This window comes from Trichoderma camerunense (genome assembly GCF_050948025.1).
Source record: "Trichoderma camerunense strain CBS 138272 chromosome Unknown V8C40scaffold_3, whole genome shotgun sequence".
Taxonomy (NCBI): Eukaryota; Fungi; Ascomycota; class Sordariomycetes; order Hypocreales; family Hypocreaceae; genus Trichoderma; species Trichoderma camerunense.
This window is the reverse complement of record NW_028145367.1, coordinates 1,328,563-1,355,271: the sequence shown is the minus strand read 5'-3', so window position 1 is coordinate 1,355,271 and position 26,709 is coordinate 1,328,563. Positions and strand designations below refer to the sequence as shown.

Here is a 26,709-nt window from a genome sequence, read left to right as displayed (position 1 = left end):
CAACTCTTAGCCAAGTCCTGCACTTCGAACCTGGTAGGTACTAGCAAAGAAAAGCACTGTTCTTATTTCTTCACAAACTCGGCTATCTGCTCTTTTCCAGTAGGCGCGGATCCATTGGCCTTTGTATAAGCCCAATTGAGAGACCGAGACGAGGCAAAGACGAGCACTCCGGTAAAAGAATGAAGAAGCAATTGCTGGGGTGTGTTGAGGACTTCAAGCAGAGGGTATGGATACCTTTAAAAGTTGTCAGCTTCGGGCCACTTATGAGAACCAGTAACAAACGTACCATCCATTTCTACTGTGGCAATACTCAACCCAGCACCGATAGGCATAAGCAAAGGCAGCACTGAGAGCCGCAAGCCCAGAGGTGGACAATGTCCAGGGCGGACTAAACAAAATGTAATCCAAGCTTTGAAAGATTGCCGGCGCAAGGTAGAAGCCCAAGTTAAGAAGCAGGGGAAGCTTGAATCCAGCCTGGACTATGAGATTACGCCCCATGGCAACGATTCCCCAGTATAGAATGGTAACGGTGACTTCGAGAGGCGCATCCAAGGCAGATAATGCGTTCTTAATCTTAAATATGGTCGAGCTTGAAGTAATGTCGGCCAGAGCTCCCAAGGCAAACGATATCGTCGACAAGCCCAAACCAATGTTGGTGATGTACTGGAAGTGCCATCCAAAGCCATTTGTTCGTGGATATTTCCAGCGCGTTAGACAGTAGAAGCAATAGGCGAAATCGGCGGTGCCGAGTAAGTGAAAGAGGAGAGACAGTCTACGAGATGGAGACGAGAATCGCTGGAGAGGATGGCGAGCCATTATGCTGTGACTGAAAATAAACGATGAGTATGCCAATATGTATATTGATTGTAAATCGAATTGAGACCAATGTTGTAGATGCTGAGACTGGGTGCTTACTTACATCAACGTTTTGAGTAATGGAGGATTTTCGTCCCGGCTTAGAATAAGTATATATAAGATAACATATATCTACATATATGTGCCAAGAATTCCCACAGTAAGCGATATTTCAGTAAATCTTATTGATCCGAGCCATCGTTGTCTGATTTGTCTTCTTTACTACATGGAAAAGACTCCTTGGACCTAGAGAGAGTTGTAAGAGTGGAAACACCAAGCACTTGTATAGTAATCAGATGACTTTTTCAACTCCTTCCCGAGGCATAATTTAAGAATTGAGTATTTGACTGTATCAATCTATGTAAGAGTTTTTTAGGCGTTTCTTTGGAAATCATGAGTGGCACTTTTCGTCCTGATGCTTGGAATCACTCTCGTTGTAAAACAAGTAGCGTGCATGATGTCTAAGTGTACTGTCCAACCACTCACACTATGGACAGGATATATATCGTTAAAGCAAACCCCATTATTTTTATTCAATAAAGGATACTAAAATACCGTAAAGAATTGATATATGTAAACTCCTTCGGCAATATCACTGTGCTCTTGTGAACAGACAGTGTGAATTACCGTGCGGATTACTCCCGGTATCCATCCGAAAATGCGAATTACAAGGCTGCAGAGCTTACAGCCAAAGCTCAAAGCTAATTCGCCCACTGCATCGCAGCTCTCCAACACGCTTTCAGCCTTCTCAAACCGCGACAGGTCATTGCTCCAGACGGCATTGAGCCTTTCATTCTCGGGGAAATTCCAGATCATCTTCGATTATTGGCGACCATGGCTGATTCGGCAGCTGAAGACGACAACCGCTCGCAGAAACGCAGCCATGCAGAGTACGCAGAGCAAGATGGCTCTGGTAAGGACAATTCCTCGCTCTGGATTCAATGATCGTACGCGAGGCTAATGAACGTGATTCTACTCTTGATAGACTCCTCGTCAGATGACGACATGGGACCGCAGCTCCCCACCGAGGCCCCGAAGAAGAAGCGCCGCGTCTTGCCTTACGAAAAGCTATACATCTCTGCGCTGCCAAAGTCTGCCCGATATTCGAAATCGCTGATGCACAAGGAGCAGGTGCTCTTTGCTACGTGGACCCCCTTAACCGAGTTCCTCATAACGTCGTCTACCGATGGTGTCGTAAAATTCTGGAAGAAGATTGGACAGGGCATCGAGTTTGTGAAGCAATTCAAAGCACACAATGGCACCATCACCTCTGTCTCGGTGAGTCGAGACGGACGAAGCTTTGCGACTGCTGGCGACGACGAAACTATTAAGATTTTCGACGTCTTCACCTTTGACTTGCTTTCAATGATCACCTTGAAATATGTTCCCAAGTGCGTTTGCTGGGTTCACAAAAAGGGGGCGTCTTTTCCTCTTTTAGCTGTGTCGGAGGAGGACAAGCCATTAATACACATTTACGACGGTCGAGGCGAGCAGGAGGATGCGATCCACACGATAAAGGGCCTGCACAGAAGCCCAGTTCATCTCATGGCGTTCAATGACGAGTACGACTGTGTTGTTTCGGCAGATGAGAACGGCATGGTCGAATACTGGCAGCCTAGCGGAACCTACGAAAAACCCAGCAACGTCTTCGAATACAAAAGCTCGACGAACCTATTTGACTTCAAGAAGGCTAAATCCGTGCCGACGTGCCTCACAATATCACCTAACGGGAAGAGCCTTGCAGCATTTTCGTTGCCAGACCGGAAAATACGCATCTTTGACTTTGCGACGGCCAAGCTGCATAGAACCTATGACGAATCGCTCCAAGTCGCTGAGGATATGCAACGAGCGGGCACAGCAGCACAGAAGCTGGATAATGTAGAATTTGGCAGGCGGTTGGCTCAGGAGCGGGAGATTGAGTCACAGACCATGAAAAACAGGTCAAACGTCATCTTTGACGAGTCGGGAAACTTTATCCTCTACGGTTCAATGGTGGGAATCAAGGTCCTCAACACGTATACGAATCAGGTTGTCAAGGTCTACGGCAAAGATGAAAACTTCCGCGCCGTGAACCTGGGCATGTACCAAGGACAGCCTCAGAAGAAGGGCATCGTGTCGGTCGAGATGGGTGCTTCGAGCAACCCGCTTTTGCAGGAGTCAGAAGCTCGCGATCCGATTCTGGTCGCCACCGGCGTCGGCAAAGTTCGATTCTACATGTTTACGAATGAGGAGGAGATATCCAAATCGACACGAGATGTCCAAAACGAGAAGCCTACTGTGCTGGGAGGCAAGGACAAGGCGCAGGCAGCCAAAAAGGTCGAGACTGGCACTGGTGCCATACTACATACTACATATGGCGATATTCATATCCGCCTCTTCCCCGACGCGGCGCCCAAGGCGGTGGAGAATTTTGTCACACACGCAAAGCGCGGCTATTACAACAACACAATATTCCACCGTGTGATCAAAAAGTTTATGATTCAAGGCGGCGACCCCCTTGGTGATGGCACTGGCGGCGAGAGTATTTGGGGGCGCGACTTTGAGGATGAGTTTAGCAGCCTGAAACACGACAAGCCTTACACGGTGAGCATGGCGAATGCAGGACCGAACACGAACGCCAGCCAGTTTTTCATAACAACTGAGAAGACTGTAAGTTTTTAACCAAGAAAATGTTGTTTGATGAGAAAGAGATGAGAAAGCTGATTCTGTATTGCGCATAGCCTTGGCTGGATGGAAAGCACACCATTTTTGGACGTGCGACACAGGGCCTGGATGTGATTCATAAGATTGAGAATACGAGGGCACACAAGGAGAGGCCAGAGGAGGATATTAAGATTCTCAACATTGATGTCATGTAGACTTGCAACTTGCTAAGTGTTGGAGCAAGCGGCCACACTGCTTTTTCTGTTTTTATTTGCCATAGCATGAACGATATCACAAAGCATTTGTACAGTGATAGAAAGAGTTTCATCGAATGCAAACATAGTGATAAGGCGGGATGTAGATGATCAAGACAATGCTGCTTAGGTAGTCGGACATTACATCTGCCCTCACTCTACGAATATTTTGAACAATATGTATGAACTCTTGTCCTCTGTCTTACGAAGACAGTAGGGCGAGAATGTGCCCCAAGGGCGTAAGGCTGCCCACCCCTGTCATGTCAATGTCAAGAACAAGCCAATCACACGATTCCAATTCTCCACGTCAAACGACAAGCTCACAAAGCACCGACGTCGGACCAACAGAGCTAGAGTGAGTAATTCAGGGCTGACTTTTAGTGGGAGCGACTGCCGCTGCCGGGGACGACATTCATTTACAATTGCATGTGGGAGAGTGGGATAGTACCAGCAGTGGCGTCTTGGTAGTTGCATGCATTTCAAGCGCACATGCAGGTGGCCTGAGCTGCTATTTTCGGCACTTTAAGAACTAGAGCTCAATTTCTGATGGCTGTCAAAATATTCATTCATTTATATTCACATCTATACCTCAAGGAGACGAGGCAACAAGAAGCAGAGTATAGAAGCTTCTTCGAAGTATACTTGCATCGGTTCCCAATCAAGCCACCGCCAACATCCCGTCAATCAGCTTCTATTGACGTCACACAACCCTCCATCTACAACTTTTTTTACTTTTTTTTTTCTCTTCTCCAATTTGGAGTACAGTAACCTCTCAATCCTCCTCTCCTCCTCTTCCCTCTCTCCAGCTTTTGGCTAAGAGCACGAGTTCATCATGTCTACCGTATGTATGCTCTAATTCCCCAATTGGCGCTGTCCATCACCAGCTCTTGGCCATTGTGTGTGTAGTGAGTGACTCACCAGACCCCTCTAGTTCTACATCGAGAACAAAAATGTCGGCAACCAGGCCGACTCAGAAGATTGGCGCAGTAAGTCTATCCTCCTACAGAACTGAGCACAGAAGTTCGTATTTACTGAATCGATCCAATCTTAGTTCGCGGCTACAACCCTCTAACCCCTCCCGATCTGCTACAACACGAGATCCCCCAGACGGCAGAATCAAAAAAGACAGTCATCGAGGGTCGCAATGAGGCCGTAGCGATTGTCAATGGCAAGGACCCGAAGCACCGTCTTCTCATTGTCGTCGGCCCTTGCTCAATTCACGACCCTGCCGCTGCACTCGCTTACTGCGATCTGCTCCTCCAGGCCAAGGAGAAGCACAAGGATGAGCTGCTCATTGTCATGCGCTCGTACCTCGAGAAGCCTCGTACGACCGTCGGCTGGAAGGGTCTGATCAACGACCCGGATATCGATGGTAGCTTCAAGATTAACAAGGGTTTGAGATTGTCACGCCAGCTCTTCGTCGACCTGACAAGCAAGGGCATGCCCATTGCTAGCGAGATGCTGGATACCATCTCTCCCCAGTTCTTGGCCGATCTTCTCAGCGTTGGCGCCATTGGTGCGCGTACAACGGAGAGCCAGCTGCACCGTGAGCTGGCAAGTGGACTGAGTTTCCCAGTTGGCTTCAAGAACGGCACTGATGGCTCACTCGGCGTCGCCATCGACGCCATGGGCGCCGTGAAACACCCTCACCACTTCCTCTCGGTTACCAAGCCTGGTGTCGTCGCCATTGTTGGCACAACGGGTAATGATGACTGCTTCGTCATCCTGCGTGGTGGCACCAAGGGCACCAACTATGATCCTGAGAGCATCGCCGAGGCCAAGGCTTCTCTGGACAAGAAGGGAGCTCCTCCTAGGTTGATGGTCGACTGCAGCCACGGCAACTCACTTAAGAACCACAAGAACCAGCCCAAGGTTGCTAGCGTCGTTGCCGAGCAGGTTGCCAAGGGCGAGACTGCTATCATGGGTCTCATGATTGAGAGCAACATTGGCGAGGGTGAGTACTCCCACGAGAAACCCCAGATTCCTCTTTTTCAAAACTTGTGCTAACTTAATTTAATAGGTAACCAAAAGGTACCAGAGGAGGGCAAGTCGGGTCTCCAGTACGGCGTCAGTATCACAGATGCTTGCATCCACTGGGCAGATACCGAAGTGGTGCTTGACAATTTGGCCGAGGCCGTGAAGCAAAGACGAAAGGTTTTGGGAGTCAGCATCTAAGTGTCCAAAACTTGTGCAATCTCCATACCTCCCGTCCTGTCACGGACATGCAACAGTTTGCCAGGCCAGTTGATTGCTTGTCATTATGATGCCAGCGTGTGAAGTTTTGCCGGGTTGCGGTTAGATGTGGTACACGTAGTTTTCTCTTTTTCTATATGGGGCTTGATGGAGAGCCAGGCATGGTTTGCGTTAAAAACGCCTCCTTGGGTGTATATACATAACAAAAGTTTCAGGGTGTCTTTTTTGGTACACCATAGCCAATTGCAAGGCTAGAAGATGATGGATTTGTCGAAAATGTGTATATGAGAGAAATGGTTCAAAAAATTGAATAAGATGAATGGAGATGAAACAAGTTCTAGTGACTGCGAAAGTGGTGCAGAAAATAATTGACAGACGCATCAATATGCTGCCATTTCTGTATACCTAGGTAATATGAAGCCATCACCACGGCCTTGCCTTTCGGGGTTCACACTGTGCGACACAGCAAGGCCCCCTAGCTTGATCCAGCCAAGCATCAGCGAGGCTATGTACTTTTAGACGGTACCTGTATAGAACGAATACTGGGCAAGCAAGCGCAGCCAGGCCAATTTTCTGACGACGCAGGACGACACTCTCTTTATTCCAAACCTACGCATCAGCCATCAATTGATCCCTCGCCAGCGCAAGGGCATCGCGCGCTCCCTCGATTTCCTTTTCTTTTGCCTTCAAGGCTCTTGACTTCTTCTTTTTCTCCTCCCTGGTCTTTTTCTAAACCTTTAATAGAGAGCGCTACTGCTCTTTTCCACGCGACTCGCCATCTTACTCCCACCGCAGCAACACGCGCCAAACCACCATGGCGCCAAACTACTCACCCCCAGACTCGCCATTATCGTCAGCAATGGACTCGTCAGAGCCGTACGAAGAAGATCTCCACGATGACGAAACAACGCTGCGGCCGTCCAAACGCCAAAAAGTCGAGGCCGGCTCGACAACATCGTCGGCCGTGATCCCCGATGCCGAGCACGAGCCGGTGCCAGAACCCGATCCTCTCGAGGGCATGTCGGACGTATCGTCGGACACGTCAGGCGACATCCCGAGCTCCCCCGTGAACGCAAGGCTGGAGGAGGAAGACTTCCAGGACCAGGTGACCATCTGCGACTGGGACGGCTGCCCTGCAGGAGACCAGGGCAACATGGACAAGCTAGTTGAGCACATTCACAATTCGCACATTGAGAACCGTCAGAAGAAGTACACGTGCGAATGGCGAAGCTGCAACCGAAAGGGCTTGCCTCATGCCAGTGGCTATGCCTTGAAGGCTCACATGCGGAGCCACACCAGAGAGAAGCCCTTTTACTGCTATCTGCCTGGTATGTGTCTTTTGGAGAGCGATATCCCTTGTGCTTTTCTCCTTTTTTGACTTATAGCTTCTCCATTCGATATTATCCGTCATACTAACTAATTGCTCAACAGAATGCGACCGCTCATTTACGAGGTCCGATGCCCTAGCTAAACACATGCGCACCGTTCACGAAACCGAAGCTCTCCGACCATCCGACCCCGTACCCAAATCTATGCAATCGGGGCCAACAGGTCGGACTGGAAAGCTCAAGATCATCATCAAAACTCCCCAATCGCAATCCGCCGGACAAGACGACGGAGACGACGCCAACGGCGAGGTTCCTCCATCAGAGTGCTTCACGGCACTTACCTCGGAGCTCTTCACCGAAGAAGAGCTCGAGCTTCCCCTCGCCAAGCTATGGCGCAAGTGCCACTGGGAGGCGACATGGGCAGAGGAGGTTGGAGAGGCGCTCAAGAACGAGTGCAAGCAGTGGGAGGATCTCTACTACAAGGAGTGGCTCGAGAAGGAGATTTTGCTGGCGCAGGTCATCCAGAGTGAGGTGGACTGGCATGAGCGCCGTCAAGCCATCATCTCTGGCGCTGCGGATGTGCAGCTCCCCAGCAGCACGGAGGAAAGAGATGAAGAGACTGGCAATGGCGTTCACAAGGAAGCCGTCTCTGCGACTGCTGACAAGGAATAGGAGCTTGAGGGACGCAGTTCTCCGCGGAAATTTGTGTTTTTTCCAAATGGCAGACGCTGGAGGTGGAAATTTCGGCGAATAGGACCATCGGACGGGGCTGGAAGGGATTGAAGCAAAAAGATGGGCGTGCATTTAGAATGCAACGGGGAGTTTTGGGAGTTTTTATCAGAGGACATGCAAGGCGGGCTTAGAAGCAACCGTAATCTTGATCTTTGTCTCTTTCTATTTTCTTTTACTATCAAGTATTTTGTTTGTTGTCTTATTGCTTTTACCTTGCGCTTCTTTACTGTCTGGGCCAGCATGAAAGTCCGACGTTAGATACATAGTATGCAGGGGAGAAGAAGAGGATATGCTCTCAGGTTTTCTTTGGTCGCATGGTGTAAGATAGCAATGAAATATACCAAAGAATGATTTAACATGGCTTATTTGCTTTGTCGATACTAATGCAACACTTGATATCTATCTGTATTCGACTATCTTTACTATTATAGTATCACATCCTTAGTTAGCAGATGAGATGCATCTTCTTGTCTTCTCTTCCCGCTGTAATTGTCATATCCAATCTGTAATAAATAAAACAAACCACCTTTCAAATTGAAGTAATATTCTATACAGCTTCAACCAGCCAAATAACCATCCCAACAAATATCAAAGTACCAACTTTCTTAATAATGCTTCCAGGTTCCTCGGAAAAACGATCCTAGGCGGGACCCCCCCTCCAAAATCCCAACGCCGCCGATTTCGCATCCCCACTAAATCTTTCAAGTTCCGCTGCGCTGCGTTCATACTTTCGTACCTTCATTTTCTCTAGTACAAAACGGATTTGAAATCCTCGACTTTTTATTTGCGCGGCGCCCCAGACTCATCTCTGAATACAAAAAAGCAAGATACTCTAATTTCTTCATCTTTAAGAGCTTCCTTCTTCTCATTTCATTCTTTGGTTGTTTGCTACTAAGTTTGCTTTGGTTACTTCGACACGTGCTTATCAAGAAACCGAGTGCGCCACGGAAATCGCAAAACTCGCCACTCGCAACAAAACAGCCGAACTAAGTGCCTGCATACAACATTCACAAACAAACACCGAGAGGACAACAGAGAAGAATCCAAATCAAACAAAACAATCTACTGGTTATCCTATCCATCTCGAGAATACAAAAGCGACGGCATTGCCGTAATCCCGCACCATGAGTGCCATCCTCTCCGCCGACGATCTCAACGACTTCATCTCCCCCGGAGTCGCCTGCATCAAGCCCATCGAGACCCTCTCCGCCGCACCCCAGCAGTCCGCCAACGAAAACGAAGTCATTCTCGATGGCCAGCAACCCTCTTCGTCCAATGCCACACCCGCTCAGATCTCTCTCACAGACTGCCTCGCCTGCTCCGGCTGCGTCACATCCGCAGAGGCTATCCTAGTCAGCCTGCAGAGCCACACCGAAGTCATTTCAACGCTCGATGCGGCCCCGGCGCTGCGCGTAGTAGGACCCGATGCGAGCGGGAATTTCACAGTCGAGGGCCTGGAGAATGAAGACGCCAAGCTGTTCGTTGCTAGTGTAAGCTCCCAAACGAGGGCAAACCTAGCTGCTGCATGCGGGCCAGGCGTCTCCGAGAGCCAGGCCGGATATATGCTGGAGAGTCTGTTACGGGGTCCCGAGGGACTTGCAAAAGGAGGAAAGTGGAATACTTCATTCGAGTGGGTGGTCGATATCAATGTGGCCCGAGATGCGACTCTTGCGCTCGGTGCAGCCGAGGTCCTCTCTTCCCCCACACCGGGCGTCTCAAGGCCGTCACAGCCAATCCTAGCTTCGTCATGTCCTGGCTGGGTGTGCTATGCAGAAAAGACTCATCCATATGTTTTACCACATTTATCCAAAGTCAAGTCGCCACAGGCCCTTATGGGCACCATCCTGAAAACATCGCTGAGCCGGAAGCTGGGCATCCCGCCCAGTAGAATATGGCATGTGGCCATCATGCCTTGTTTCGATAAGAAGCTCGAGGCCAGTCGGGAAGAGCTCACCGATGAAGTGTGGGCGCGCTCTGGCTTGCCTGGAAAGGGAATTCGAGACGTCGACTGCGTCATCACCAGCAGAGAGGTCCTGATGCTGGCAGAGTCAAGGGGACTCGACTTCTTCAACATGTCCAAATCCGCATCATCCCTCACACCTTCAATACCCTTCCCCGATGAAAAACTCCAGGCATTCTTGTTTCCGACCAAGGGCTCAAGAAACCCCTCGCGTGTAGCTGGTTCGTCCGGTGGCCTGTTACACCACATTCTCCAAACCAGGGCCGCCCAAACGCCAGGCTCCGAGATACAAATCGTCCGAGGCCGTAATGTTGATGTTGTCGAATACTTTGTCACGGTAAACGGCGAGCCTATTTTCAAGGCCGCTCGGTACTACGGCTTCAGAAATATCCAAAATCTTGTCAGGCGTTTGAAGCCGGCCCGTCCGTCCCGCATGCCGGGCGGAAAGCCCTTTGGGAGTGCTCGCCGCCCGGCAGGGAAAGCCGCCTCTCTCGATTATAGCTTTGTTGAAGTCATGGCATGCCCCGGCGGCTGCACTAATGGTGGTGGTCAAATCAAAGTCGACGATCCCGTGATTCTTGAGCGCAAGAACATTTCGGAGAAGCCAGGTCCGCAGGAGCAAAAGGATTGGCTGGCAGAAATCGATGAGGCATATTTCTCGGGCGAAGATTCGCTGGTCGAACAAAATGGCTGTGGCCCCGAGAAGGTCATTGGAGGCATTTCCCACTCGTATATAGATGATACCCTGGCGTACTGGTCTCGCATGACAGGTATAGGGTTAGATAGACTGGCTTTCACAAGCTATCGTGAGGTGATTAGCGATGTTGGAAAGGATACAGCCACCGAGAGAGCCGCTCAGCTGGCCGGTAAAGCTGACGGTGGGTGGTAGGTAGCTTTATATAGAAATAATGAAGCAACGATTCAAGTATCTCTGCTGCCACCACGCCGTGCAAAGCCAAAGCCTCCTCTACCACTTCCATCCGGTCCTCTAGGCGCTCGAATTGCCTGGTGCTCGTCTCGGCCCGCCTGGCCTCGCATGGGAGAATCGCTGCCTCCTCGTCGGATCGACTCTGGCTTCGGGGAAGAGCTTGGGTCGAATAGCTCCCTCCTAGGACCGGGTTGAGCGGCAGGCCGCCGAGGCTCAAATTGCTGTCCGCTGCTCTCGTTGTTGATAGCACTGCTGCTATTGTTATTGCTGCTGCCACTGCCGCCATTGTTGCCGTAGTTATAGCCGCCGCTGTAGTTCCCACCGCGCCCCCTACCACGCCCACGGTACGACCCTCGCCCTTCAGTCCTCGGAGGTGTAACGGTGCCCGTCCCCGGCGACGACCCGCGCGACGAAGGGGCGGACTCGCCAAAGATCTTTGCTCGGGCCTCGTCGTAGCGCCGCTGCTTCTCCTCGCGGTCGCGCTTCTGCTTTGCGCGGATTTCGTCGGGCGTCATCTGCGCCTGCTGCGGCCGACCGTCGTCGCCGTCGTCGAGTGACATCTGGGCCAGGCCCGTGACGGGGTCCTTCTTGGCAATGACGGGCTTGCGGCTAAGGACTTTGACCTGGGGCTTGAAGCTCGTGGTGAGAGGGACGCCGCCGCCGTTGGCTTCAATGTAGTGGAAGGTCTCTGTTGTCGAATCGCTGTTTCCGCAGAACAGAAGCAAAGTCAAAGTCAGCCAAAGAAATCATTACGGGCAGCTTGAGTTTGTGGAAGTATCTTTCATACGCTGATTCCCATAGTTTCCGGTTTGCCTCGGCGTGCTGCTGCATTCGTTCTTGTCTGCTCAGATTGGGTTGCGGAACGGCTTGCGGCTCCTTGGCTTCTTTGCGGTCGAGCCGGTCAGCTTGAGCTTCCCAGTCGTCGTCCCAGGCATCGGGAACGGGAACGCCGCCTGCTCTGCTCATCTTTTATAAGAATGAACGAAATAATGAACGAATAAGAATGGTTGGTTGAAGCTAATAAGCAATGGAAACGTTGAAGGACAGCTTCGAAGCTGAGGAGCCGGATGTTATAACTTGGGTATGCTCGTCGTCTGGCTTTGTGTCAAAAGCATTCGCCGCACAGCAAATCCCAGTCTTTTCACGTCGTCTGCTTTATGCTTCTAGGCCGCCTTGACGCCCTTGTCCAGCTACGTAAATCTGCGCATCGAAGCCCGTGGCTGCATGGAACAAGGTTCGTCGAGAGGTTCGAGAGGAAGCAGGTAGTTTGGTCTATCGAGGTTGGGAATTGTTTGTGTGGTTATAATTTTGACGCGCGGTACCTGTAAAATACCGAGGCTGTGGCCCTTTGCGAAAGTAAATTCTGCGGCGTCAGCGCTCCGTTGAAAGTACATCTAGGTATCTATTTTCGGACTTTTTCCTCTGGGCTGGATCCTTTTCCGGCTGCGGGGAGCCATTTGGTGGGGCGGGAACTTCTTAAGGTGCTTTGCAGTCAATTCATTGACAGCAGGGAGTTTCCTCTGGGTGGCATGAAGTTTAACCAAGCACCTTATTGCCTACATAGTTTAGACGACGATACCCAAGATTTGGAGTTTCTAAAGTTTCCATCTGATAAGAAAAGGTATGAACATGGATCTACTCCATAATGTCAACTCATGGGCCGCCCAGTTAATGCATCCTCTCGCTAGCCTCTTTCTCAACTGCCATGGCTGAAGCATCAAGTCCCTCGGCACCTGCAGCCTCAAACGCCTCCAAAAGGCTCAGGGAAGACGGCGAGGCTATCAAGAGCCGCCTTTTGGATCAGCATTTCCATATCAGTAAGTGGTTTTCGTCCGGTCTCCAAAATTCACGTGCCTCCGTGCTCCCCTGTGTTTCACATACTGACCGAGAGTATCCGTTGCGTCAAGCCCGCTATGTCGATCCGTTGGTTCCACGAAAGACGTCAGACCCTCAAAACTGGCCAAGGGGTGTGACGCCCGAGATGGAGCAGAAGTGGCTGGCTATCATTAAGGAGCATCGTTCTACTAAGACTACCTAGGTACAGGATATTAGGTATGGTGGGCATTTGGTGGGAATTGGCGAGGCTTTCATTTTACGATGTAACGACAACGCATAAAGGGCTGTATTGTACTTGATTAAACAGCTTTTCTTTACGACTGTAGCCGGCGATAACAGGGATGTTACTCAATATCTGTGTGCTTTACTCTCATTTCGCTCTTGACGCCATACGATGGCTGGCTGCTCTAATAGAACAATGGAACCATCCCAGATGGAGGTAGTAAGTAAAAGGGTTCCTGTAACGTTGGCTTGGCAACATTGCATTAGCTATTGAACATCCAGCTCTTCCCCGAAATCAATGTCCAGGCACGCTTTCGGCATGTCCGCGCTGGACTGTTGTTTCTATTGTAGTCCAAGAAAGTGTCACTCCCACACTCTGGGATGAAAGGTGGGTTCAACGATCTCTCCCGGATTGTCACACTGTCACGCTAAACCCAACTTCGAGTAATATCGTGCTGTGCCCAGAGTTGAGGGATACAAGAAAATCGCTCCACGATGGCTCACGATGGCCTCCTACAGTATGGCATCGGTGACAGATATGCTACCAACGAATTGCCACTCCAAAGCAAGCCATCGGCGCCATGAAATGGTCGTATCTCTGGATTCGCTCTTGGCGAGAGCAGAGCAGGGAAGAGGCTAGAAGGACACTAGAAAATTCTGCAATGCTTAAGGGCTAATGCGAAACCGGCGATAACACTATTCCACGTGTAGGAATACTCACGACGTGCTTCAATGTTGGAGTCGAAGAACCAAAACTCAAGTGCCACACTCCAGCCACAGCAAGTTTCGTTTCTACTGATTGTGAGGCAGCGATGCAGAGGCACAGTGCGCAGCTTGTAACGAACAGGCACCACCGCTAGTCACGGCGATGGAGCAATGAATACGGCCGGTCTTAATATCAGCTCTAGGATGGAATGCATCATGTATGTAACTACAAGATGTGATCCCACGTCAGCTGATTTGCAGCCAGACGAGGCTGAGCCCGCAGCCTCTTCCAGTCCCTTGCCTGAGAGCTATCCCTGCCTGCCTGCCTTTCCCCCTCATTCTTGGAGTAACTCGTGCATGCGAGATGGCGTGGCAAATGCGAGTCTTTTTCTTTTTCCGCCTCAGGTAGATTGGGTCTGGACAGCGCCAGACCAACCTAGACGCACTTGGCGGCTGGCCATGTTGGTTGTTGGTGACTTCTGCCTAGCGAGTCGCAAGTGTAAAGAGGCAATGGAGAAATTATCAATCACAATTTCAGAACATTGCAACAGCTGCGGTGGCAAGACTTGAATCGTGGCTGAGTCGTTGCCTTGCACTGTACAGATGGAATGCTGTATAATGGAGTTTCTTGTGATGTGATATGGAATCTGCAGCAAAGTACATGCACCTCGTGTTTCGAGACATCTGTAATACACGATAGCGTGCTTAAAGCTCATGGACTATCAAGATATTGCAGGACACCCTTTCGCGGCTTTCTGGTAGGCATTTTTCGTTGGCAGTCAATCGGTCGGGTCTATTGGCTGGGAGGTGGCGGGACAAGTTCCACCAGACAGTGTGATACCCCAAACCCCCAAACCTCCCAGAGGCCGAGGGAAATGTGATACTTGAGGGCCACTGGCTCACATTACGAAGGAGCAAGTGACTAGCATCGCAAGAAGAGAACCGCAAGTCTCCCTTGCTTCACTAGGCTAGGGAATGGAGGCGAGGCTTCAATACCACCACAACCAGGAAGTGGCGCCCGATCCTATCGCTCACCATGTAAGATTGTATGCCCAAGGCTGCTTTGAACAATGGAACATGAAGAGATCAAGCTGGGATCCTTGATGCTCTCCGCTGTTTGTCCAGCTTATAGCGGGTACAAGAGTGGCTTGGGAGTTGCTCTCACTGGACCTGGATCGTGGACACCATTACCAGATTGCCGGGACTTATGTTGCAGCTCCTCAGCAGCACGGCATCCGTCTTTCTTGACTCACACCGCCACCAAGAACACACGTTGTCGCATGTACTAATCAACTAATGCGATGTACGGCAACGGCACCACACGTGTCATACCTGCTAGGTAGAGAGCTGAGGGCCTGATTTGACGGTGTACTCGTACCTGGATTGATTGGTAAAGAGAGGGACGGTGAATATCTGCAGCCCCGCCTCACAGTATGTGTAGATATTTTGATGCTCTCTCCACCTCCAGTCGTTTGTATGAAAACCTTCAGTACTGTGCTGTACTGGTACGCACGCAGGTCATCTCCACTCGGTGAAGAAAAGGGCCCCCGACTCCAAAAACGCGATGCTGCAGTTGAGCGGCAAATCAATCGCCAGCGGCCGGCCTGTAGCGTTGTAATGGTGACAGAGGCTGCTCCTCCTTGTCTCGGGAAACGCGGTACCCGAGCCCTTCAAAACCTTGAACGGCGGTGATGCTTTGATTCGCCGCCCGGGCCAAGATCTCGGAAGCAACCCCCTGTCAAGTTTATTAGCCACCGCCTTGCCGAGTCTATTCGTTTCCACGGCGTCCACGTCTGTATTGGCAACCGGCGTTATTCACCTTTTGCGACGCAGCACGACATGTACAGTACCTTACTTGAGGTGTTTATTTGTTTATTAGTGCTACCTCATGTAGGCAAGGCAATGAAGGGATGAGACATTGAACAGCACAGAGGCAGGGGGGCGAGCTGAGGTGGTACTTTTGGTCCTCCATCTTTGAGCCCAAGATCCCGTACTTCTATTTGCATCTGTAGGTACCTGTACTCGGTCCCAACACGGGATAATAACCATCAACCCTCAGCAAACCCCGGATGCGAATACGGAGCCCTGGTGTTGATTTGAGGCTAGCACTTGGCAGTCCCAGTCGATGACCTGTGTGTTTCGGTTCAGCTCATCATCATCATCGCTGGCTGGCTGATCAGCAGGACTCGTTTAAGTACCTGTACCGGTACAGGTACAGGTACACGCTAGGCGGCGGGCTGGGCCAGATGCGAGGAGCGCGCTGGCGATGCCGCCATCGCCAGCTCGCCTTCGCTCAATCAATCAACTAGCAGCCGGCCGCGTGGGAACTCCGCAGTGGATGACGGCCTGGCTGGTGGTGGCTGAGAAGTTGCAAATGTTGGGAGGGGGTCTTAGGTTCCATGTTGTCTTCGGGCCTGCAGGCTGAGAGCCATAGAAATGCCGTTGCCGCACTGGCGCTAGGGGAGCTGGCAGACAGAGGCTACTGCTACAGCGCGCTCCACCCCTACAGCCGCCGCCGCGAGCCCTCCGCTAGCCGGCCCACACACTGTACGGGGCCCTGCGACAGCGACCAGCACTCAGTGGCCCTACTGTACGAGTCCTCGGACTGACGCCTACGGGCAGCTTCTTCGCCTTGGCTCACTTTTGCCCCAAGAATCCATCCATTACCAAACAACTTTTTTTCCTGCTCCTTTACGCGCTGCTCCCATCATCCCTCATCACCCAATCTTGTTACTGTATTTGTCTTCTTTCTGCGCAAATCACCGCTCCTGGTGTCGACTCTCTTTCCCTCGACCGACCCTTGGCGAGCGCGACGCCATCCGACTGCAAACGGCGCTGAATCCCTTTCCCCCGCCCATCCCATCTTATCCAGTCCGCTGGCGTAGCCTTGAGTATACAATACCGATTGTCCCCCCGCGGCTTCACCATGTCTGGCCCTGAAAGCGCCCATGCCGGAGGTGGCTACGACCTTCTGAGGAGGGCAACTCAAGCAATGATGTCAAAGTACGTTTGTTTGTCTTGTCTTTGTGTCTTTGTCCGTCTTTCAGCCCATTATCCCGCGCTCTGGAAGTCTCCGTGTCGTTCCGCGAAGCGGCTTGGCCCCGCCATCATAGCTTCTCCCACGATAGCCTTGCGAGCTACCAAGTAGTAGCTCTTCATGGACCATATTTATTTGAGTGGGACAAAGCAAATCATATTCACACCTCATCTGCTTGTTTCACTTGTTTGTTATTGCCAGTTTCCCGTCGAGCCAGGAGGAGGAAATCAACCATGACTGCGACTCAACTGCCGGTGGAGATCTGGCGCGCAAGTGGCGCTGGGTTTGACACAAAGCACCCGGTGTTGGGGGTTGAAACAACTTCAACAATGTCTCGTTACTCGACTACGTGAGCCAATGACTGGTGGTTTGCCTGGTGCTTCTGGCATATTCCAGTTTATGCTCCGCCTTGCAGCCTTTCCGCTCCGATGGAAGCCAAGAGACAGGCATTTCACGCAACGCTTATCAAGCCTGTGGCGGGGTGTCTTATGAGCTTACTGCTATCAACCACTCGTCCTTGCGGGCAACCCGAAAACGCTTGCACATGCCAATCGAAGGGGGGAAAACTTCTCTTACATGGAACCAAGCTTGTCCTGGAAACTACGGCTATTTTGCGGAACCATGTTCGTCATACCCTGGCGCTTCAACTCATATCCAGGCCCAACCAGGATACGGCTAGGAAAGCTACCCGTCCGCCTTTGAGCGCCTCATCTAGGCCAATTTCCTGACTCATGGTCGACCCCTCCGATTCACAATCACTGCCGGAGTCTTATTCTGCGAATCTGTTCTGTTTCACTCTACGGCAGATTAGTAAAGAACAAGACACCCTTTCAAAACTGTCCGGACCATCGGCCGCTTGGCGCTTCCAGAGCCTCTTGAAATTTTTTTCCCTTACTATCTTCTGCACAACCCCGCCACAACATGCATGCTTTTAGGCCTTCTACTTCCAGCCTTGACCAAGTTTTTGATATCCCCACTCGTCTAAGTGGCCGTACCGGAGCAAATTTCATCTCGTCATTCCCCTTTCTTCGCGCCTGTTGCGCCCGGCGTTTGTACAGCCGGATCCGCTCTCGGAATTCCCATCTCTGACTGCTCAGCCCTTGGACTGTCCGGGTTGCCTGGCCGGCCGCCTCCGTGTTTTCCTCGTCCGTCATAATCAATCTTTCCCCCTAACGAGTTAGTGCACATCACGACTTCAATTCCCATCCATCCTTTCCTTGGCGCCAGCCGCGAACTAGTGTTCCCACTTCAATCAACCATTTCCCCGCGCCATTGTTGATTTTTTGCCTAACCAAATCTTTTTATCATATTTTTCCTCGTTGCTTTTTTCCGTTTCTTTTCCTTATTTCAGTTGACCATGCAGGGTACTGACAAATCCGCAAGAACCGCCGCGACGGACGAGGATGGCGTGGATCACATCGGCTTTGAAACCCCTCGATCCGGCATAGCCACTCCTCACCCCGACCCTCAAGATAAACGCCTGCCCGGAATCATGAGCTACTTTGCCCAGGTTCGTGAAGACCTTCCTGCAAGCCAGGAGAGCTTTTCTACAATGTCAATACCGGAGGGAGGCGTGCCCTCGGCCCCGATGCAAGGCCAGCAGTTGCTGGACTCCTTATCCACAAAACTACAGTCACTCGAGCATGCTGAAAGCTCTCAGCCTTGCAGACAAGAAGCTCGTTGCTCCCGGCAGTCTAACTTGACTATTCGCACGCGCGCTAGCCAGGAAAAACTGACGGGATCAACAAACTCTTGTCTACCCTCCGTCACTTCACACTCTTCCTCCTCTTCTACGAGGTCTGCAGCACCAGAAACTACTTTTTCGGACGAGGAGATTAGGAGTGCCGGTTCATCAGGCGCTTCTAGTCGCTCGGAAACAGTAAAGTCTATGGGTTGTTTGCAAGATCGTCCACTTCTTTCCCAATTATCTACCCGCCCTTTCTCAGATACCGCCGCCGCATCAATTCCTCATCCTGTGCCACATACACAAGCTCACAGGTCTTCTTCTCCAACTCTGCACTCGCAAGATGTGGCGGGGCTTGGCACAACTCAAACTAAATGGTTTTCGCTTCAAGGACTGAAAGAGCTAACTCGTGGTATCATGTTCAAGAGCGGCCCGCCCACTCCTACCAGGGCCCTCTCTACAGCCCAACCAACACCAGAGAGCAGGGACACCACTCCCAACGGATCCGGCACTGATGGCGCCGAGACAAGTGGCACGCAGACTCCCAAGAACTCTGGAGCCGCTCAGTCGGCCAAGGGGAGATTGACCATCAAGATCGTTGAGGCGCGAGGAATTCGCAAGAGCCGTGACCCATACGTCGTGGCAGTGTTCCAGCGAAGTGAGCTCATCTCTGGTGGACCTCATGCCATCGAGGAGGAGGAACATGTCATAGGAACACCGGCTGGTCTCGGCGCAATCCCAATGAAGCGTCAAGTAAGCGATTCTGGTAGGCCGATGGCGATCCCAATGCGCAGCCGTCAGAGCAGCAACACCAGCATTAGTGACTACAACACATTCCGTAACCGAACCTCCCGGACCCTTTACTCAAGTCCTAAGTGGGACGCAGAAGCTGTCTTGTAAGTTTATTTATCGTCCCACTGGCAATCGTTGTCACCGTCCACCGCGGAAGTGGTAATGCTAACCGCCATTGTAGCGATGTTGTCGATTCGGATTTACAGGTAGACGTTTCGGTATATGACCACGCCGCAAATGGAGAGGATTTCCTGGGCCATGTCAACCTCGAGGCCAAAAAGGACAGTCCTGTCAAGGGGTGGTTCGCGCTGCAAGGACACGCAAACACCACTGTCGACAACATTCCGACGGGCGAGATTTTTGTCGAGGTCACCTACCAGAGGACGGAAAGGAAACACTTCGGTCCCACCGACTTTGAGGTCCTCAAGCTCATCGGCAAGGGCACTTTTGGTCAGGTCTACCAAGTTCGAAAGAAGGATACCCAGCGAATTTATGCTATGAAGGTCTTGCAGAAGAAGGTGATTGTCCAGAAGAAGGAGGTTGCACATACCGTGGGGGAGCGAAACATTCTCGTTCGCACGGCTACGTCTGATTCGCCGTTCATCGTCGGACTCAAATTCTCGTTTCAAACGCCATCGGAACTGTACTTGGTGACCGATTACATGTCTGGTGGAGAGCTGTTCTGGCACCTCCAGAAGGAAGGCCGGTTCGATGAGAAGCGAGCCAAATTCTACATCGCCGAGCTTATCTTGGCAATCCAGCATCTCCACAACAACGATATTGTCTATCGAGACCTCAAGCCCGAAAACATTCTCCTAGACGCGAATGGTCACATCGCGCTCTGCGACTTCGGCCTGTCCAAGGCAAACCTCACAAAGAACGACACCACCAACACCTTCTGTGGAACTACGGAATACCTCGCACCTGAAGTCCTCCTTGATGAGTCAGGATACACGAAAATGGTCGACTTCTGGTCGCTCGGCGTCTTGGTGTTTGAGATGTGCTGCGGATGGAGCCCCTTTTACGCCGAGGACACTCAGCAGATGTACAAGAACATTGCCTTCGGCAAGGTTCGGTTCCCGCGTGACACACTTTCTCAGGAGGGCCGCAACTTTGTCAAGGGGTTGCTTAATAGAAATCCCAAACACAGACTAGGAGCAACAGACGATGCTGAAGAGCTTAAACGCCACCCCTTCTTCAACGACATCGACTGGAACCTCCTCGCCAAGAAGCTTATCTCTCCACCCTTCAAGCCAAAGTTGAAGTCGGCAACGGATGTGTCGTATTTCGATCCAGAATTCACTACCGCCTTGGACCAGAATGGCTCTCTCAATGAGCGGGCTGCTGCACTGGCGAGAGGATACGCTGCCTCTACACCGCTCTCACCGTCGGTGCAGGCAAACTTTCATGGATTCACCTACGTTGATGAAAGCGCACTGGATGATCACATGCGTGACTTGTCGAGAAACGACGACGAAGATATGGATGATGCTCACGCCAACGGTGACGATGACTGGGATAATCTAGAGGATATTGACCCCAGACAGGCCAACAGGATGAGTGGCATTGTCAAATCTGGACACGACGAACAAATGGTTGGAGGCGCGCATTTTGACCCGTAAATGGCATTTGGTTGGTTACCGGCACACGGGAGTGGAAGGGCTTGCATGGCGTTTGTTTATTTTCCCCTGTTTAGTTTTCCTTCGTGTCATGGCAATTGCAGGTCGACTTTTGTACCTGGAAAAAAGAAATTGATATCCCGAAAAACAACCACGACGATGTCGATACAAACGGTTAATCATGGCATGAATTGCATCAAGGGGTTGGTTAGGTTTTGCATTTTGCGCATTGTTCCATGGCTATCTGTGCAGGAAAGGATCCTGGAGTTCAGGTTGAGCCCGAAGATGTATGATGATGATGATGAAATGGAATTGACTCAAAGTGCCCAGACTGCTCGCACATATGTGAACAAGTCTGATGCAGCAGATTCCAGCAACATAAGAATGGAAAAAAGAAGACACAAAGAAAGAGAAAAAAAACTATTCCGGCATTGAAAGAGAAAGAAAGAGAAGACTTCACACACACACACACACAAGATGTAACAAAAAAGGGAACCTCGGACAGAAGAGAGGGTCAAAAACAAAAGCAAATAAGCATTTACTTTTTTCTTTTTCTTTTTCTTTTTCCTTTTTCTTCCTTAGGCTAGTAGGATCATGCCGCCTTGCATCTCATCATGTCTTTTTGTTCGTGCGCGCTTATTGGTGACCATTTGCCTCTGGCGCGTGTGTGTAAATTCATGATGAACGAACGATGAGAGAGTAATTAACCGAAGAAGGGAGCTTTAAGTAATCTTGGAAAACGTATATATATTTAATTAATATCATTTGCCGGAATTCCGAGGCCACAATATGATGCGGTGCTATCTATTGTGTAGTTATAATTCGAATCGGAGGTGAATATTGTTGCTCATCATCATGATCAAAAGCGATTACCGTTGATGAGATTCCACACGATTGTGTTGCTCCTGGATACTAACCACAGGAGGTCTTGAGACACTTCATGGTAAGACAATTCATTCTAAGGACAACTCATTCTAGATTTGTTGTTCACTATAAAGAGAAGTGAAGTTTGTTCACTATAAAGAGAAGTGAAGTTTGTTCACTATAAAGAGAAGTGAAGTTTGTCACTATTTGAGAGGCGGGTGCACATGGAACTTTGCATATCTTGATTGATATTGGCATTCAGAACAATGTCCTACATTGAATCGAGGGCTGTTTGAGGAAAAATGTACAATGGGATATGTAAAAATGTATCCCTTTTGACAAGACCGACATCCTTGTTCCTGGCCGCAATCAGCCCGGCCAAGAAATTATGGATTGTCCGGTATGCCACTGCCTCCCCCTCCTGGCTCTTTCTCTCTTGTCTCTTCATCCTCCACTCTTTTCGTATATCAAACTCCCGCTGAACGTCAAAAGTGAGCTTTCTGCACTAAACTGACGATTTATCCTTTCCTTCTCTCTTTCTTCCCCCACTCTATTCCACCCAGCTGACAGGATTTTCTCTCCTTGTTTTCATTCAAAAGCGCGGTTTTTCGATCCTTTAGTGGTGGGGCTCCTCCTCCTCCTCGGCCTCAAGCCAGTCAGGCAGCTGAGCAACGCCAGTGGCGGACTGGGCGGAAGCATCCTGACCCTCGATCTCAACGGCCATGGACTCGTAAGCCTTGAGGTTGTCGGCAAGGTTAGCCTCCTCGGGAGAGGCAGGGGTCTTGGGCATGGCGAAGACCTGGACCTGGCCCTCAGCATCGGACTCCTTGACGGCGGGGGTCTTGTAGGCCTTGAGCTCCTTGAGGTAGAGCTCCTGAACGAAGTCGGCTAGAAAGATATTGCGTTAGTTGACACGTTCTGGTTGATATTGCCTTGGGCATGTATATCAAGCTAGTTTAGCTAAGCTGGAGTGTGCAGATGTGGCGGGAAATAGCGCAACGCTTGTTGCTCGAGTTGTCATGCTATCTCGGCGAAGAAGGAGTGTCGGGTCGGTGAGGCTGATGGTTTTCATGAAGGCAGGTCCATGTAACAAAGGTGGCCAGATGAATAATGGTAGCAATCGGAGGTATCGGCTATAGCTTTTGAGGGTATAAAAGTGACAAAATAGATGTAGAGCTTCTGAAGAATTCCCAACCAATGTAAAATGCAGTGGAAAGAATAGGCCACCTCCAAGTTGACAATGGACCGACAGCAGATGATGGATTGACTTGGACACAAAGGGAAGATATAAGGCGCATTTCCATACCTCGTCGTGAGACGGTTGGGGCAATGAAGCCCCTCACCTGGACGGCATTTGCTCTGGCGGCGCGAGCAGCAACAGCGCGCTAGATCGATGGAAAGAAGAACCAGTTAGCAATGAACAATTCCGAGCTGAGGTGTGCAAGGCTTATGCCGGGCCAGCGCATCGCATCGCATCGCATGCGGGGAGGGGCGAAGATGACGATGGCGGCGACGTGGACAAAAAGCCCAGCAAAGGGAGAGGGTTTTTCGCATCGGCTGGGATTGATTGATGGAGAGGGAACAGCAGGATAGGTACTTACAGAGGCCCGGGACAGTTGGCTGAGCATCTTGAAATGGCTTGGGCGTTGCTCAATTGGCGGAGAGCAAAAGGGCGGACCCGGACAAAGGTTTGGGGGGGAGAGGAATGGAGACAGGCTGAGGGTTTTGTGAAAATCGTGATGCCGAACCTTGGGAGACTTTCCCCGGCTAAAGCATGGCCAGCCAGCCCGTCACGCGGAGCGCCGGGCTTTTTTTCTTCCTCTTTTGGTGCTTTGTGCCTGGGCTGCGGCAACTTTTTTTTCTTCCTTGGTGCCTCAGGTTTTGATGGATGAGGAGCCGCTATTGTTGGTTGTTGGTGCCCACTACGTCCACTAATTCCCACTGTTTTTTTCTTAACTGGAGCTGTTCCAGTGCTTCAGAGCGCTGGGATTTAGCGGGAGCTTGCGGAGATGAAAGAGCTGCACGTGACTCGGGAGAAGTCGCGTAGCATCCCGAAAACGACGTCAGGCCACGCAGAAGCTCAATCAAGAATATCATCCAATGCTATATGAGTATGGCATAGACTGCGGCAAATAAACATCAATGGATCTATCTTTGCATTCCACAGCACATACATATTCCGATTGATTTAGTTGCTGTTCTTTTTTTTTCTTTAGTGGGCGAATTATTTGCCATGTACTACTTACTAGGCGGCGTCATGCAGGGAGCCGCTTACATGTAGGTACGCACAGCAAATCTCAATGGGCCACCAAAGAGCTCCATCAAGCATCTTGCATTACAGCACGGCCAAACTGAGCAGCTCTCTTGGACAAGATGTGGGGCTTGAAGCCTTGATCAGATGTTGATGACAGCTTTGAATTATACAACAGAACTACAAGCAACACGGTTCAGTCCAGTTGAACTGGTAGGTAGACTGTCACATAACCCCACTGCACTTTGTTAGTCCTCCTCGCTCTCCTGCTTAGTTATATCCCATCATCATCACATTCAGATTCTAAGTCACATAGCTTGCTTCGTTGCATTTGAGCTTAGTGCCTTCGGTCTTCTCTCGTGTTTACTCCCCTTTGCTTGTGATCCTTCGTTTGATCCCTCACATAGACAGTTCCCGATATTCAATTATATGTAAATAATCCGAGACTACACGGTACTTATCATTACCACTGTGGATAGACTGTCTGCATTCAAAAATAATTTCCAAATGTTGAGTTAATGATATCATAAAGGCGTAAGCTGCCCGGGCAAATATGATGGCTTACACATCTCTATATACTCGGTATAAACCTTTCATTCCCATATCCGTATTACCAATCAGAAGCGACCGACTCTCCCAATTCAAAGAAAATATTATGTCCAAACGCCAACAGACATACTGTACGTATTTGCATGTCTGTGATTGTGCATGTTAAAGGGGGGTATACCAATGGCATCATGTGCCTATTTCAAAACGCTTTTCATCCCAGACCGTATCGTATAATCACAACATTCGCCGTATATAAACCTCCTCTTTACGAGGCTTGCGCCACCGATGCATACTCTTGCTTCGACTGGTGCTCTTTCCTGGTCGCTCGGCTCCAGCCAAGAGCAATTGAAGCCAGGTAAATCAGCGTAGTAACGCCAGCCACGACCGAGTAGGCAATGATATAACGTGTAGGGGCGTTGCCGAGCTGTAAACCGAGACCGCCGTTGACAATACCAATGATCATGAGCGCACGTCCGTACCAGCAGTGAAGGTGGCCAAAGAAGCCGCGCTTCTGGGTCTTGAGATAGTTGATGTGGTGAATCAAGCCAAAGAGAGGTTGCAGGCTGATGAGGGGGACGAGAATTATTCCCAATCGAGAGTGAGCTTGGTCAAAGAACTATAAGGACGAAAATTGTCAGTATGGAAATTTGAATTGGTACACGTAATGAGAGAATTAGAGAAAAGACATACCACGTTCTGGTTTCTGGCGATGGTGACACCAAGTCCAAGTCCAGCCCACATTCCCAGGAAAGCAATAGTCTGCCAAGATGCATGAATATACCACTTGCCGATCAGAGGCATCAAGGCAGCGCCGAGCGGATACATGATAACGAAGATGACCGACATGAGGATGCCGTGTGCACTGGCCAGAGTCTGGTTCGTCGAGCTAGTAGTGACACCTGATACAGCGCCACCATCACCATCACTATCGCCGTCGCCATCACCAGAGCTGCCGGAGCTTCCGCCGGAGCTTCCGCCGCTGCTGTTGTCACTGCTGGAGCCGACAAAGGGGTTTGCGTTGGAGCTGATGCTAGCTTGGCCCAAGTTGACGTGAAACTGGGTCATGCTATCGTGTTGTGTGATAATGGCCGCCGGGTTCGTCGAATCCAAGGCATCTCCCGACTTCCATGCCGAAATCCAGTTCGACTGGCCCGTCAGGTCAAGATTGGTGCAGTTGCCGCACTTCACGTTGGCAACCATGTTGCCATCAACCACACCAGAACCGGCCAGGAGCGTGACGTCGTTTCTGGCTTTGTAAGTGGGCATGACGTGGTTGGCACCCGGCCTCGTGCTGAGCGTAACGTTTCCATTGCCATCCTGGTACATGATGAACATCTGTGAGTGATCCATCTGAGTACCAATACCGAGTCCGATCCATTGCCAAGATGTGGGAGCCTTGAGCTGGAAGTAGATGTCGCCGGATCCCACCTTGGCCGAGGCCTCAGGGACTCCCCATTCGAAGCAGACGCCGTCGGTAGGGCAGAATGGTGCTGTGACGGCGGAAGCAGCGCCGATGTCTTACAACTCTTGTTAATTTCAAAGCATAGCCAGAGGGGCGGAGCAGACGGGTGCGACTTACAGAGACCAGTGGCAGCGGCGGCCAAAGCCGTGCTTTGTGAGAACCTCATGATGTATGCCCGCGCGTTTGTAAATGCGCCTCTATACTTTGTATTGAGACGTGCGTATGATATGAAGCAATATAGGAGATAAGATCGAGAGGGGGTGTGAAGGGAATCGCTCTAGTTTATAACACCCGCCAGGAGTTGTGTGTGACAAGAGGCGTCGCTGCGGGATGTCACTAGTTGCTTGTTGACAAGCGTCTTTCTAGCCATCGGCAGAGGGAGCGAGCAATGAATACTTAAATGTTCGAGGCCTTCGTTAGGACAACGATAGGGACGTCTCGGGCTCGTCCGGCTCCCCCCAAGGGGTGAGAAGGGGTGTGTCGAGACGCATTGATGCATCTTCCCCCTGCAAGTCTGTTTCTATTTTTTCCTCTCTCCGGGGCCTCTAGCTGCTTTGCAAGCCCACCGCAGTCCCCAGCCTTACACCAGATGGGCATTGACTTCGTCACTAGATTACCCAGATGGGTCCAGAAATTAGACTGGAATGCCTATTAGTCGCTCGAATCTGTCCGGCTTGGAAACAAGACAAGCCGGACCCGGACCATAGATGATTTCAACGATGATGTTGATGACGAAACGAGCCTTGTAGGTACGCACATCTCTTGGCCAAAAGGGTAGCTGAAGGATTGAACATG

The 26,709-nt window shown here is 50.7% G+C and overlaps 11 protein-coding genes across 11 annotated transcripts; 7 read left to right on the top strand and 4 right to left on the bottom strand.

Annotated features, from left to right (window-relative positions):
• Positions 1–62: 62 nt before the first annotated feature.
• V8C40DRAFT_262593 (FAR-17a/AIG1-like protein) lies at positions 63–816 on the bottom strand (the record flags this gene model as incomplete). The annotated part of the gene is made up of 2 exons (XM_083219375.1): positions 63–234; positions 287–816. 2 exons carry the CDS (start codon positions 814–816, stop codon positions 63–65), a joined length of 702 nt encoding a protein of 233 aa, XP_083077093.1.
• Positions 817–1,576: 760 nt separating this feature from the next.
• Positions 1,577–3,878, top strand: V8C40DRAFT_235817 (WD40 repeat domain-containing peptidylprolyl isomerase). Its single transcript, XM_083213919.1, has 3 exons — positions 1,577–1,768; positions 1,841–3,504; positions 3,576–3,878. The coding sequence occupies exons 1-3, from the start codon at positions 1,690–1,692 to the stop codon at positions 3,711–3,713; spliced, it is 1,881 nt and encodes a 626-aa protein (XP_083077092.1). The 5' UTR covers positions 1,577–1,689; the 3' UTR covers positions 3,714–3,878.
• Positions 3,879–4,183: 305 nt separating this feature from the next.
• V8C40DRAFT_235816 (3-deoxy-7-phosphoheptulonate synthase) lies at positions 4,184–6,271 on the top strand. The gene is made up of 4 exons (XM_083213918.1): positions 4,184–4,593; positions 4,684–4,738; positions 4,804–5,706; positions 5,773–6,271. The coding sequence occupies exons 1-4, from the start codon at positions 4,585–4,587 to the stop codon at positions 5,925–5,927; spliced, it is 1,122 nt and encodes a 373-aa protein (XP_083077091.1). The 5' UTR covers positions 4,184–4,584; the 3' UTR covers positions 5,928–6,271.
• Positions 6,272–6,524: 253 nt separating this feature from the next.
• V8C40DRAFT_235813 (C2H2-type zinc finger protein) lies at positions 6,525–8,367 on the top strand. The gene is made up of 2 exons (XM_083213917.1): positions 6,525–7,273; positions 7,377–8,367. Exons 1-2 carry the CDS (start codon positions 6,760–6,762, stop codon positions 7,943–7,945), a joined length of 1,083 nt encoding a protein of 360 aa, XP_083077090.1. The 5' UTR covers positions 6,525–6,759; the 3' UTR covers positions 7,946–8,367.
• A 388-nt stretch (positions 8,368–8,755) lies between these two features.
• V8C40DRAFT_235811 (iron-sulfur cluster assembly protein NAR1) lies at positions 8,756–10,883 on the top strand. Its single transcript, XM_083213916.1, has one exon. The coding sequence runs from the start codon at positions 9,130–9,132 to the stop codon at positions 10,852–10,854; it is 1,725 nt and encodes a 574-aa protein (XP_083077089.1). The 5' UTR covers positions 8,756–9,129; the 3' UTR covers positions 10,855–10,883.
• Positions 10,871–11,971, bottom strand: V8C40DRAFT_143724 (uncharacterized protein). Its single transcript, XM_083211228.1, has 2 exons — positions 11,681–11,971; positions 10,871–11,595 (listed from the first exon to the last, which is right to left on the bottom strand). Exons 1-2 carry the CDS (start codon positions 11,857–11,859, stop codon positions 10,887–10,889), a joined length of 888 nt encoding a protein of 295 aa, XP_083077088.1. The 5' UTR covers positions 11,860–11,971; the 3' UTR covers positions 10,871–10,886.
• Positions 11,972–12,387: 416 nt separating this feature from the next.
• V8C40DRAFT_235809 (uncharacterized protein) lies at positions 12,388–13,150 on the top strand. Its single transcript, XM_083213915.1, has 3 exons — positions 12,388–12,514; positions 12,582–12,710; positions 12,801–13,150. The coding sequence occupies exons 2-3, from the start codon at positions 12,599–12,601 to the stop codon at positions 12,929–12,931; spliced, it is 243 nt and encodes an 80-aa protein (XP_083077087.1). The 5' UTR covers positions 12,388–12,514; positions 12,582–12,598; the 3' UTR covers positions 12,932–13,150.
• Positions 13,151–16,488: 3,338 nt separating this feature from the next.
• On the top strand, positions 16,489–17,237 carry V8C40DRAFT_235802 (uncharacterized protein). The gene is made up of 2 exons (XM_083213914.1): positions 16,489–16,864; positions 16,926–17,237. Exon 1 carries the CDS (start codon positions 16,583–16,585, stop codon positions 16,802–16,804), a length of 222 nt encoding a protein of 73 aa, XP_083077086.1. The 5' UTR covers positions 16,489–16,582; the 3' UTR covers positions 16,805–16,864; positions 16,926–17,237.
• An 813-nt stretch (positions 17,238–18,050) lies between these two features.
• Positions 18,051–20,791, top strand: V8C40DRAFT_273005 (kinase-like domain-containing protein; the record flags this gene model as incomplete). The annotated part of the gene is made up of 2 exons (XM_083220423.1): positions 18,051–19,273; positions 19,351–20,791. The coding sequence occupies 2 exons, from the start codon at positions 18,051–18,053 to the stop codon at positions 20,789–20,791; spliced, it is 2,664 nt and encodes an 887-aa protein (XP_083077085.1).
• A 1,013-nt stretch (positions 20,792–21,804) lies between these two features.
• Positions 21,805–23,698, bottom strand: V8C40DRAFT_235794 (F1F0 ATP synthase subunit h). Its single transcript, XM_083213913.1, has 3 exons — positions 23,254–23,698; positions 22,959–23,037; positions 21,805–22,540 (listed from the first exon to the last, which is right to left on the bottom strand). Exons 1-3 carry the CDS (start codon positions 23,278–23,280, stop codon positions 22,269–22,271), a joined length of 378 nt encoding a protein of 125 aa, XP_083077084.1. The 5' UTR covers positions 23,281–23,698; the 3' UTR covers positions 21,805–22,268.
• A 574-nt stretch (positions 23,699–24,272) lies between these two features.
• On the bottom strand, positions 24,273–26,195 carry V8C40DRAFT_143556 (cytochrome and DOMON domain-containing protein). The gene is made up of 3 exons (XM_083211227.1): positions 26,032–26,195; positions 25,143–25,969; positions 24,273–25,068 (listed from the first exon to the last, which is right to left on the bottom strand). The coding sequence occupies exons 1-3, from the start codon at positions 26,078–26,080 to the stop codon at positions 24,718–24,720; spliced, it is 1,227 nt and encodes a 408-aa protein (XP_083077083.1). The 5' UTR covers positions 26,081–26,195; the 3' UTR covers positions 24,273–24,717.
• Between the last annotated feature and the right edge of the window lie 514 nt (positions 26,196–26,709).